At 33.7% G+C, this 12,025-nt stretch overlaps 1 protein-coding gene across 2 annotated transcripts in view; it reads left to right on the top strand.

The window, feature by feature from the left end:
• The window catches only part of LOC108737748 (calcitonin receptor-like), a 49,896-nt gene that overhangs the window by 16,136 nt on the left and 21,735 nt on the right, over positions 1 to 12,025 (top strand). For both annotated transcript variants that reach the window (XM_018470837.1, XM_018470836.1), the window contains exon 3: positions 6,191 to 6,423. In XM_018470837.1, coding sequence (XP_018326339.1) covers positions 6,191 to 6,423 — 233 coding nt within the window. The remainder of the gene's footprint in view (positions 1 to 6,190; positions 6,424 to 12,025) is intronic.

Here is a 12,025-nt window from a genome sequence, read left to right as displayed (position 1 = left end):
TCGACTCGCACTACTATTCATGATTGAACAAAACTTTTGGCAGGTACTGTATGAAAAAGTATGTTTAATGAACAAGAGTCGAGAGTATAATGAGCTTTTTTCTCCCTACCTACGATTTTGCCAGCGCTCTTCCAAGACATTGGAAAGCGCACATCGCTACAGAAAGTAAATGAAGTATACTTTATTGTGCGACCAATGTATAAGTGGATGCTACATTTAGAAGCCATCCCAAATATTTTTACTACATAATTACTTTTCATGCATTGCAACAAGATTCATATGTACCTACCTCTCGTATTTTTATTACTTCCTGATAAAATTTCAAAGATCTATATTAAATGATTCAAATGAATCATGAAACATTTTTATGGATATCGAAAACGCAATTCATACTGTAATGCAACTTGTTTTGATTAAATCAAGGATGACAGGTTGTTGTTTTCATCTAGGCCAAGCCCGGTATAGAAAAAGTTTTTTTTTTGGCTTTTGATTCTTAGACCTAACGATGTCGTTCATGTTTCCACTGACTATTTAATGATACTTCTTCCAGAAAATGGACAAGGAAATGTTATTTGTGATTATATACTATAAAATTATATATCTGATGAGGTAGCTTTTCCTCCAGAAATAAGGGCAGTTTTCTTATTCGTATATTTCGAATGATACCAACTAATTTAATTTTTTGCTATAGCAGAGACTTTAAAATATTATCTACGATAGCGTTTGCAAGGTTTTCAAATCGCCGCATTACTTTTATCGCACTCATTAAGTGCCGGTACATATCGGACGGAATTTGCGTATAGTAATAAAAATCGCCGAGACGGAATTTACATTGATATGCTGTCCGGGACGGAATTGAGGCTTTCCGTGAAGACGAGAATTTGCAAAAAAAAAAGGAATGGAAAGAAAGCAATATTGAAAAATGGTTTTATTGATTTATTACATTCTAAATAATATAATATAAATGCGATTGTGAGTTTATTTGTTTACTACCCTTTCACGCCTTAACTACTGAACCGATCGTCATGAAATTTTGTACACGCATTACCAGGGCTACAGAAAATTACATAGGATACCTTCTACACAGAAAAAAATTTCTATTCCCGAGAGACACAAAAATAAAAATTTCAATCTCGATAAAGAAGAACTGTGATTGTCATTCTACGTAAAGCATATGTTTAACCGTTGAAAATTAGAAACTTTAGTTTTATCTTGATGATCCTGGTCGGGACTATTTACTAGATTATTGTACTTTCGATGATTTTTAACACATATTTAGAACATCAACGTAATGTACACAATCTTGTGACTAGTAGGTATTCATAAGTACGTCTAATTTTAACCCTCACCAACGTCCCACACCAAACCGATTATCAATATACATTCCATTTCCATTCCATATCCGTATTAGTCTAAAAATTCCAATAGCTGTTGTTGATACATTGGTAATAATTTGTTACCTTGCAGAACATTGGTGGGACAATGATGTAGTTCCTGTTTATTTATCAACATTATTAATTTTCTTCAGCGATTTCAACCGCCTCCGAGAAAAATCAGATTTAATGGAAAATCCGACAGAATTAGGCATAATAAGATTAGACACTAACCACAAGATCATGCACGTCAGCTTTGTAACATGTGTATAATAACTCCACTAATCGATATCTCATTCCTTCAGTGTACTTATTATGATGAATTCAAAGACGCTTCTGCATTTTATTCATCATCATCATCTAAGGTCATCAGTCCTAAGATTGATTCGACACTCGACTCCTTCCTACCCCGACCTAATCTTCACATTTCCGTAAAACTAGAACATCCCACATCCTTAACTATTTGCGAACAATAATTTAATATAAGTCTACCTCTACTCCTCTTAACTTCCGTTTCTGCCTCTAATATGTCTCTGACTAGACCTTCATGTCTGAGAAGGTGTCCTACTAATCTATACTATCTAATTTTTATTGACTTCCTTAGAGTCCTCTATTCTCCTAATCTTTCTAATACCTCTTCATTTCTGACCTTCTCTATCCACGGTATCCTCATTATTCTCCAGTAACACCACACTTCGAACGCTTCTAACCATTTCTTTCCGTTGCAATCACCGTCCATGTTTCGCACCCATACAGCGCTGCGCTCCAAACATACACCTTTAACAATCTTTTTCGAATTTCTAAAGTAATCGTTCGCGAGCATAGAAGTGACTTGAAGGTGACTCGACCCTGCACTATCCTCTGATTTATACCACTACTATTCCTTCAGTCACTTCTTCCAATCGTTCCTTTCCTATCTTTATATTTGTGTGTTTTAAAATTTCTGCATGTGTCCCCTAGTTCACCTATTTTTCTTCTCTAATATTTCTCCTAACTCATGACCTGCGTATAGGTTTTCTAAAGTAGATATTCTTTCCACCTGTCTGCCTTTTCCTCATTTTCCATTAGAATGCATTTTATTGTTAATATTAAATTTTCTTCGGACCATGTACCTAGTTCGAATCGCCTTTACATTATCTACGTGTAGGAAACGTACCGTTCAAATGTGAATATTGTCAAATTGTATGGAACGTTTACGGAATAAAGTAAGTAATTGAAACGGAATGTATAGAGAGAATCAACCTTCAGTTGGAGAACTAACATCAGTGTTATGTAACGTTTGAGGGGTTTGTAAACTGAACTAAATAAATATCAAACATCATTAAAATCTGCAATAATAAATACTATTCAATTGCTTAAAGCTTCCTATTGACAACGGTTCATAAGAATTTTTGAGTTGCGAATCTTTTTTAAATAAAAAAAGATAAATAAATAGGTTGAATACCATCACACAGTAGTTTTGAATAAAGTAGGAAAGCGCCCCAGTTTTGAATATTCAATTCTAAAATTTGAGGTATGAAATAAATACGCATGGTCAAGAACTCTACTGATCAGATTAAGTATTTTAAATCAGTGAAGGTATTTTATAACCTATCAAACTCTGTTATTAAGTTTGTTGTGTACTAATATTATTAAGGTTTCTAAGGTATACCTACCTAAATTAGTTTATTTTGTAAATCTGTATTTAGTTGCTGATTCGAGCAGACTGTTATACCTCAGAATTGGCTACGTGCCATCTAATTTAAGAAGCTTCTTATCTCTAGCTATTTACATTTTCCAATATTATCAAATGCCAAAGTAAACGTATCTGAAACATTACGGTTTTTATGTTATTTATTGATCTACGCTGCATTTTCCATTAAACAGAAATAACAGAAAGTTTGGTATAACACATCAATTATTTGCAAACAAAGGCTACAAAACGATTCGTAAATTATTGTATACTGCATAAGTATGCTAGGCATTGAAATGGTAAACTTTTCTTTGGAACGTTATTTCGGAAAGCTAATTTAAAAGTTGCTTTAGAAGTACTGTTCAGGTAAAATTCCAGGGACAATTTTGTATAGGCATTCCCTATGTAATGTGTCGGTTTAAAGTAGGGATAAACTAATTTGTTGTTTGTTTGAATTTTAAACGGGAAGGATGTTAGGTACTAAATAGATTTAATTCTCCCTTAAGGTAATGTACGAATTCATCTTTAAGGTAACTTTAACTGGAATTCGCATTAGTAAAGGGAAGTTAGCGTAACGTTACTTTCTTTTTTTGATTAAATTTTTAATTAAGATGTGGTGACTTAAAAATTGCCCTTTAAAGGCCCTTTTCGAATATAAAATGCCCTAACTGAATCTTGTAGAGAAAATAAGTTATTAAATGTTTTTTTTTTTTTGGAATAATATTAATAAAAGAAGAAATAAAAAGATTTTTTATTCTTAAGATAATCTTTCTTGATATACCGATTAATTTGTCCTATCGAAGTGTACCGAATAAAGAGAATGTAGTAAATTGAACAATAAATTAATTGTATAAGATTAAATTTCAAATCAAGACAACCTGAACTAACCATAACCTAACCTAACAGTTTCTTTAGTTAGATAATAATTAATTTAGACCGCTCTGATTCTCTCTAATTATCTAATTAAATCGAAAAAGGGTATTAGGCTTCGATGGGTCAAACTATTTTTACTGTTTTAATGCAATTTTTTTAATGCTGAAAGATACAGCAATTTTCTATTCGCTGGAAAGGGCATTTAAGCTGTTACACATTAATTACAAAGTCGTTAAAAAAATTACTATTTCATGACGCCAACTTCGCCTTACTGGAGCTATTCATATTTCTACAAAAAAACGTTACCTTTTACGTGAGCAGATGTTTATTCCTGCTTCTTCATTATTCTTCGTAATAAAAAAATTATGACATTAATTCTAGGATTTTACGAGAGAAAATTAGAACCAAAATTATTTCTTGCAAGAAGGATTTTCAAAGACGTAAAAGGAAATTGCCCAGCAGGATAAAATCACGCATAAAAATAAAAAAGCCTTATTATGGCACTTTGTGGCAAATTAATCTGGAAATTTCAAGAATTTAATGAAGTTCTTGGTTATATAAAATGAATAAGTATACACAGCTTTGTTTATATTAAACAAAATGTCCAAGGAAATATGATATGTCACTAGATGGCGCTATACTGCCTGTATTATGCTATTAAACAATTTAGTCAGTCGATGATGTGCTGATGAGAGCAAATAAGTTCAGAATCGTGATCTGTAAGACTGGTAGTAAGAAATTAAACTATTCTATAAGTTTGATTGGCGTTAGATAAACTTGAAAAGTAACCAATATTGATGTTTGAGTTAGTTTTTGTTATTGTTATTCTATACACCACAGACTGTTGTTATTGTCACCAAAAATCGTCGTTTCCTTATTGATTTTACCATGATGATAACAAGAATATATAATTATATTAGATGTTTACTAGAATAAGCCAGCTTTTCTTTATTATATTCCGATTTTGTTTATATTAAGCTACTTATTGGATAACTAACCGCAAAACGTGCCAGTAAAGCGTATGTGCTACTAATCATTTCGTGACATACGAGGGTGGATTGATAAGTTTCCGGCCTAACCAAGAGATGACGCCACTAGGCCTACCTTGAGGTGACATTCTATAGTACCATCCTTGGATAGNATAAAAAAATTCAATAAAACTTGATTATTACTTCGCATTTACTAAAAATCTTCACTGTAAAATTGAAAATCTGTTTAATAAATGTCTCGATTAGTATGTGTCAACCCACCATACAGGAATAAATGTCAGGAGGCCTGTTCTGGGTTGCTTTCATTGCTCTTTCTTACTAGAACAAGAACTAGAATTGTTTCTTTCGACCTTGGGGCAACTATTTATAGGAGCTGACCTCGTTATTCTAGAATGGTTCCAGAGTGCACATTCTTGATACCAACACAATCTAGGCAAACCACCATAGGTCTCTTGACGCTTTGCGCGTATAGTAGACTACTCACACGTGACTATACATGTGTATGTTTGAGGCAGAAACTCATGCTGGGAGATGGAAGAAAGTAAGTAAAACAACTAACCTCAACTCATAGCTAAATGAATAAACCCAAAAATAAGTTTTTTGCACAAAAGAAATGAATGCCCTTACGGAGAGGGGAGAAGATGGGCATACTAATCGAGGTGTTTAACGTCCTTTCCGACGATTTAACTCTATAGAGTTGAACGGAGCGGCCGAATTTACATTTTGACCCTGATGAATTCTTCTGCCTGTCGTTATGACGAGCTAAATTTCCCACTGCCTGTGTATGTATTTATTTATTAACAGTACGTGGGAGCTTTTACCCACTATACTGAGCGGCATTGTCTAGAATTTTAGACCATTGCTTAGCATTCGGGAGGACGCCGGTTCCATTCCGGATACGTTTGCCTTGGTTCAAGTTTTTCTGTAGTTTCCTTGGATCACATACGCTAATGCTGGGACAATAATATTGCACAGATAATCATTCATTCTCCTCTGTCTTCATTTTGTCCCTCTCATCTTTCTCGCCCGAACCACCACCCACCTATTCCTACGATTCTTGAAAGTAGGCCTTCCGCCATATCTTCTGGTTTAGTCTGGAAGGACTGCCTGCCCACCATAGTAGTTGCTGATGAGAATTAAACACCCAAAAGTTTTTTTTTTTTACCAGTTGTAGGTATTAATTTACGACGATCATTTGTAAAATGTGAAAACAAGCGACATCACTTCTGGCATTGCTTTCAACATGGTCACTTGCGTCAGATATATTCGATACTATTTTTTAGAATTGCCAAGAAACGAGAGCTTGTACTGTCCACCTAAATGGGACAGCCTACTGTGTTGGCCTTTAACTCCCGCGGGTGCAACCGCCAATCAATCTTGTCCACGAATATACGGATACGACACAAAACGATTTGCGTTTAGGGAATGTTGGACGAATGGATCGTGGTATATTCATCCTATTTCTAAAAAGGATTGGTCGAACTATACTACGTGTGTAAATAATGAAGATCTCGAGGTGAGTATGCACATGTGAAAGATATTTTAGCGAAAGAACCAAAAGAATCTTAAATGTTTCAGTACATTAGCGAGTAATAAAAAAAGGTTAAAAGTAAAACAATTAAAGCTATTTATGTCCATTCTTCCAGACTATAATTGTAAAAAGTAGATTGTTTTTGCTGTATTAAGAAACTTTTTTAATTAATAACTTGATTACAAGAGGCGGTTTTTAAAAATCGCTCAAGACTTCTACTAAACATTAAAGAAAGCTTTTTTATATTAGTTTCTAATATGGTTCTTTAGTTTCTGGTTAAATAATTGCTTTCTGTAATTTGAAACGCAGCCTCAACCGTTACACATTTCACATCACTCGACAAAATTCTGTACACTAGATAAGCGATTCTCCTTTGAATCGAACTTAGGGATGAATACCCTACAGTTGTTCAGAAGGTTATCACGGTTCCTGTTTCGGTTTGTATCGATTTATAGTTTACAGAAGACATTTCCAGTTTACGTCTACATTAAAAAAAAAATGCAAAACCAGAGGATACCACTCTGGGTTTTCGAATTCAATTGTCGGACATTAAACCTAATTTTAATGCTACTATAAGTAAAAATGCACATATTAAATACGTGTAATCTAGATTTTGAATTCAAAATTCAATTCGAAGATTATAACATGTACACAATGATGTGTTAAGAGTCTTACACATAAAACTTTTAGATATCAGTTTACATTATTGTCGAGAAGAGGTTCTACCAAAAAAGATTGAATCAAAAAGGGTTCCATAGCAAAAAAAATTGAGAACCGCTACACTAGACAATAATCACTATACAAATGCAACTGAATAATGTCAATGAAAATGCGACTGTATATAGGGAAATAATCATGATCCAAATGGGGCACCAAACCTTGACGATAAAAGTCTAAGAAATTTGTCTGTTACTTATCAATTTCGTATATTGACTGTTGAGTGTAAGGTCTGCAAATCTGTGAATAGAGAAGAGTTGGGAGAACAAGAGTTTTATACAAATAAATCAATGTGTTAACGTTCGAGAAGTCCTTGTAACTCCTCTCCAGGAACCCGAAAGCTCTGTAAACGGTCGACAAAGTGCAATCAACATGTCTATCACACTTAACGGAACTCTCAAAAACGATTCCCAAATCCGTCCGTCTCCCAGCCTATAATCACACTTCTTAACTTCTTTATTCGCGGTATTCCAGTCAAGAAGAGCAACAATGTCTCTTTGACAATGATGAAATTTCATTTATTTAAATTACACAACTAAAGGTCGATTGTGACTACACATTCCGTTTCCATTCCATATCTATTCCGTATAATACGATGATATAATTATTCAAAAACAAAAAAAAAGTATTACTTTCTTTCTATATAAGCAGAAACAGGTAATGTGAAACTGATTGCAAGTATTTATATGCTACTGTTATTCTGAAAGAGGGCGGGGTTGGTGTACCGTTCGAAATTTACTAATGATCTTCTAGATGTATGTAAATTCCGCCCGAGGTATTTTTATTTCCTTACGTAAATTTCGTAAAATATATATTATCTTCGTTTACTTTCTGTAGCGATGTGACCTTCAGTTTGACCGGCGCAAGGTAGAAAAGAACAGCACTAGGCCAAAAAAGGAAGGAGACAGCTCTCGGCCAAACTCTGAACCGGTGAGGAGCGTATAATCCGCACAGTACTGCACGGAAAAATTGACCGTTTTATCCTCTACAATTGCATTGCTCAAACGTGCTGTTATTGGTACCATTTATTACTGAAAATATCAACGAGATGTTTATTTATATTTGAAGAAATATTAAAGGCTGTAACGCTTGTTTTCAACTCGCACTACTATTCATGATTGAACAAAACTTTTGGCAGGTACTGTATGAAAAAGTATGTTTAATGAACAAGAGTCGAGAGTATAATGAGCTTTTTTCTCCCTACCTACGATTTTGCCAGCGCTCTTCCAAGACATTGGAAAGCGCACATCGCTACAGAAAGTAAATGAAGTATACTTTATTGTGCGACCAATGTATAAGTGGATGCTACATTTAGAAGCCATCCCAAATATTTTTACTACATAATTACTTTTCATGCATTGCAACAAGATTCATATGTACCTACCTCTCGTATTTTTATTACTTCCTGATAAAATTTCAAAGATCTATATTAAATGATTCAAATGAATCATGAAACATTTTTATGGATATCGAAAACGCAATTCATACTGTAATGCAACTTGTTTTGATTAAATCAAGGATGACAGGTTGTTGTTTTCATCTAGGCCAAGCCCGGTATAGAAAAAGTTTTTTTTTTGGCTTTTGATTCTTAGACCTAACGATGTCGTTCATGTTTCCACTGACTATTTAATGATACTTCTTCCAGAAAATGGACAAGGAAATGTTATTTGTGATTATATACTATAAAATTATATATCTGATGAGGTAGCTTTTCCTCCAGAAATAAGGGCAGTTTTCTTATTCGTATATTTCGAATGATACCAACTAATTTAATTTTTTGCTATAGCAGAGACTTTAAAATATTATCTACGATAGCGTTTGCAAGGTTTTCAAATCGCCGCATTACTTTTATCGCACTCATTAAGTGCCGGTACATATCGGACGGAATTTGCGTATAGTAATAAAAATCGCCGAGACGGAATTTACATTGATATGCTGTCCGGGACGGAATTGAGGCTTTCCGTGAAGACGAGAATTTGCAAAAAAAAAAGGAATGGAAAGAAAGCAATATTGAAAAATGGTTTTATTGATTTATTACATTCTAAATAATATAATATAAATGCGATTGTGAGTTTATTTGTTTACTACCCTTTCACGCCTTAACTACTGAACCGATCGTCATGAAATTTTGTACACGCATTACCAGGGCTACAGAAAATTACATAGGATACCTTCTACACAGAAAAAAATTTCTATTCCCGAGAGACACAAAAATAAAAATTTCAATCTCGATAAAGAAGAACTGTGATTGTCATTCTACGTAAAGCATATGTTTAACCGTTGAAAATTAGAAACTTTAGTTTTATCTTGATGATCCTGGTCGGGACTATTTACTAGATTATTGTACTTTCGATGATTTTTAACACATATTTAGAACATCAACGTAATGTACACAATCTTGTGACTAGTAGGTATTCATAAGTACGTCTAATTTTAACCCTCACCAACGTCCCACACCAAACCGATTATCAATATACATTCCATTTCCATTCCATATCCGTATTAGTCTAAAAATTCCAATAGCTGTTGTTGATACATTGGTAATAATTTGTTACCTTGCAGAACATTGGTGGGACAATGATGTAGTTCCTGTTTATTTATCAACATTATTAATTTTCTTCAGCGATTTCAACCGCCTCCGAGAAAAATCAGATTTAATGGAAAATCCGACAGAATTAGGCATAATAAGATTAGACACTAACCACAAGATCATGCACGTCAGCTTTGTAACATGTGTATAATAACTCCACTAATCGATATCTCATTCCTTCAGTGTACTTATTATGATGAATTCAAAGACGCTTCTGCATTTTATTCATCATCATCATCTAAGGTCATCAGTCCTAAGATTGATTCGACACTCGACTCCTTCCTACCCCGACCTAATCTTCACATTTCCGTAAAACTAGAACATCCCACATCCTTAACTATTTGCGAACAATAATTTAATATAAGTCTACCTCTACTCCTCTTAACTTCCGTTTCTGCCTCTAATATGTCTCTGACTAGACCTTCATGTCTGAGAAGGTGTCCTACTAATCTATACTATCTAATTTTTATTGACTTCCTTAGAGTCCTCTATTCTCCTAATCTTTCTAATACCTCTTCATTTCTGACCTTCTCTATCCACGGTATCCTCATTATTCTCCAGTAACACCACACTTCGAACGCTTCTAACCATTTCTTTCCGTTGCAATCACCGTCCATGTTTCGCACCCATACAGCGCTGCGCTCCAAACATACACCTTTAACAATCTTTTTCGAATTTCTAAAGTAATCGTTCGCGAGCATAGAAGTGACTTGAAGGTGACTCGACCCTGCACTATCCTCTGATTTATACCACTACTATTCCTTCAGTCACTTCTTCCAATCGTTCCTTTCCTATCTTTATATTTGTGTGTTTTAAAATTTCTGCATGTGTCCCCTAGTTCACCTATTTTTCTTCTCTAATATTTCTCCTAACTCATGACCTGCGTATAGGTTTTCTAAAGTAGATATTCTTTCCACCTGTCTGCCTTTTCCTCATTTTCCATTAGAATGCATTTTATTGTTAATATTAAATTTTCTTCGGACCATGTACCTAGTTCGAATCGCCTTTACATTATCTACGTGTAGGAAACGTACCGTTCAAATGTGAATATTGTCAAATTGTATGGAACGTTTACGGAATAAAGTAAGTAATTGAAACGGAATGTATAGAGAGAATCAACCTTCAGTTGGAGAACTAACATCAGTGTTATGTAACGTTTGAGGGGTTTGTAAACTGAACTAAATAAATATCAAACATCATTAAAATCTGCAATAATAAATACTATTCAATTGCTTAAAGCTTCCTATTGACAACGGTTCATAAGAATTTTTGAGTTGCGAATCTTTTTTAAATAAAAAAAGATAAATAAATAGGTTGAATACCATCACACAGTAGTTTTGAATAAAGTAGGAAAGCGCCCCAGTTTTGAATATTCAATTCTAAAATTTGAGGTANAGAGATTTGCGGACAATGAAGAAGTAATCGAAGCTGTAAATGGTTATTTTGAGGAGCTTGACGAATCAGTCTATAGAGATGGCATTAATAGACTGGAACACCGCTATGAGAAATGTATCAGCCTTGGAGGAGATTATGTTGAGAAATAAAAAAAAAAAATTTTTAAAAACCTTGTTTTTCTTGGTCAGGCCGGAAACTTATCAATCCACCCTCGTATTGTTCAATTAGAATTGTAAATCAACTGTAATCTTGCACAACAGAAATGTTTTTTGAATTAAAATTTGACGTGGTTGATCATGCATAATTGTCAATTTGTGTAAGTAACCAATTAAAATTGCAAAAATTAAAACACATTTTGAACACAATTCGTTGAATCGTTTAATTGCAGATTTTAATTAGCAAATTTTTCAATATTACTCCTTTTATTGTTTATAAAGTTTTCAAAGCATAATTTTCACAAAAATTCATAAAAAGGCCTTGGATTTTATTTTAAAACTACCTTTTTCCCGCGGCTTCGCTCGCAGAAATTAATGTTGTTGTACCGAATAAAGAGAATGTAGTAAATTGAACAATAAATTAATTGTATAAGATTAAATTTCAAATCAAGACAACCTGAACTAACCATAACCTAACCTAACAGTTTCTTTAGTTAGATAATAATTAATTTAGACCGCTCTGATTCTCTCTAATTATCTAATTAAATCGAAAAAGGGTATTAGGCTTCGATGGGTCAAACTATTTTTACTGTTTTAATGCAATTTTTTTAATGCTGAAAGATACAGCAATTTTCTATTCGCTGGAAAGGGCATTTAAGCTGTTACACATTAATTACAAAGTCGTTAAAAAAATTACTATTTCATGACGCCAACTTCGCCTTACTGGAGC

Source organism: Agrilus planipennis, unplaced genomic scaffold (genome assembly GCF_000699045.2).
Source record: "Agrilus planipennis isolate EAB-ADULT unplaced genomic scaffold, Apla_2.0 scaffold105, whole genome shotgun sequence".
Taxonomy (NCBI): domain Eukaryota; kingdom Metazoa; phylum Arthropoda; class Insecta; order Coleoptera; family Buprestidae; genus Agrilus; species Agrilus planipennis.
This window is presented reverse-complemented; position numbering and strand designations above follow the sequence as displayed.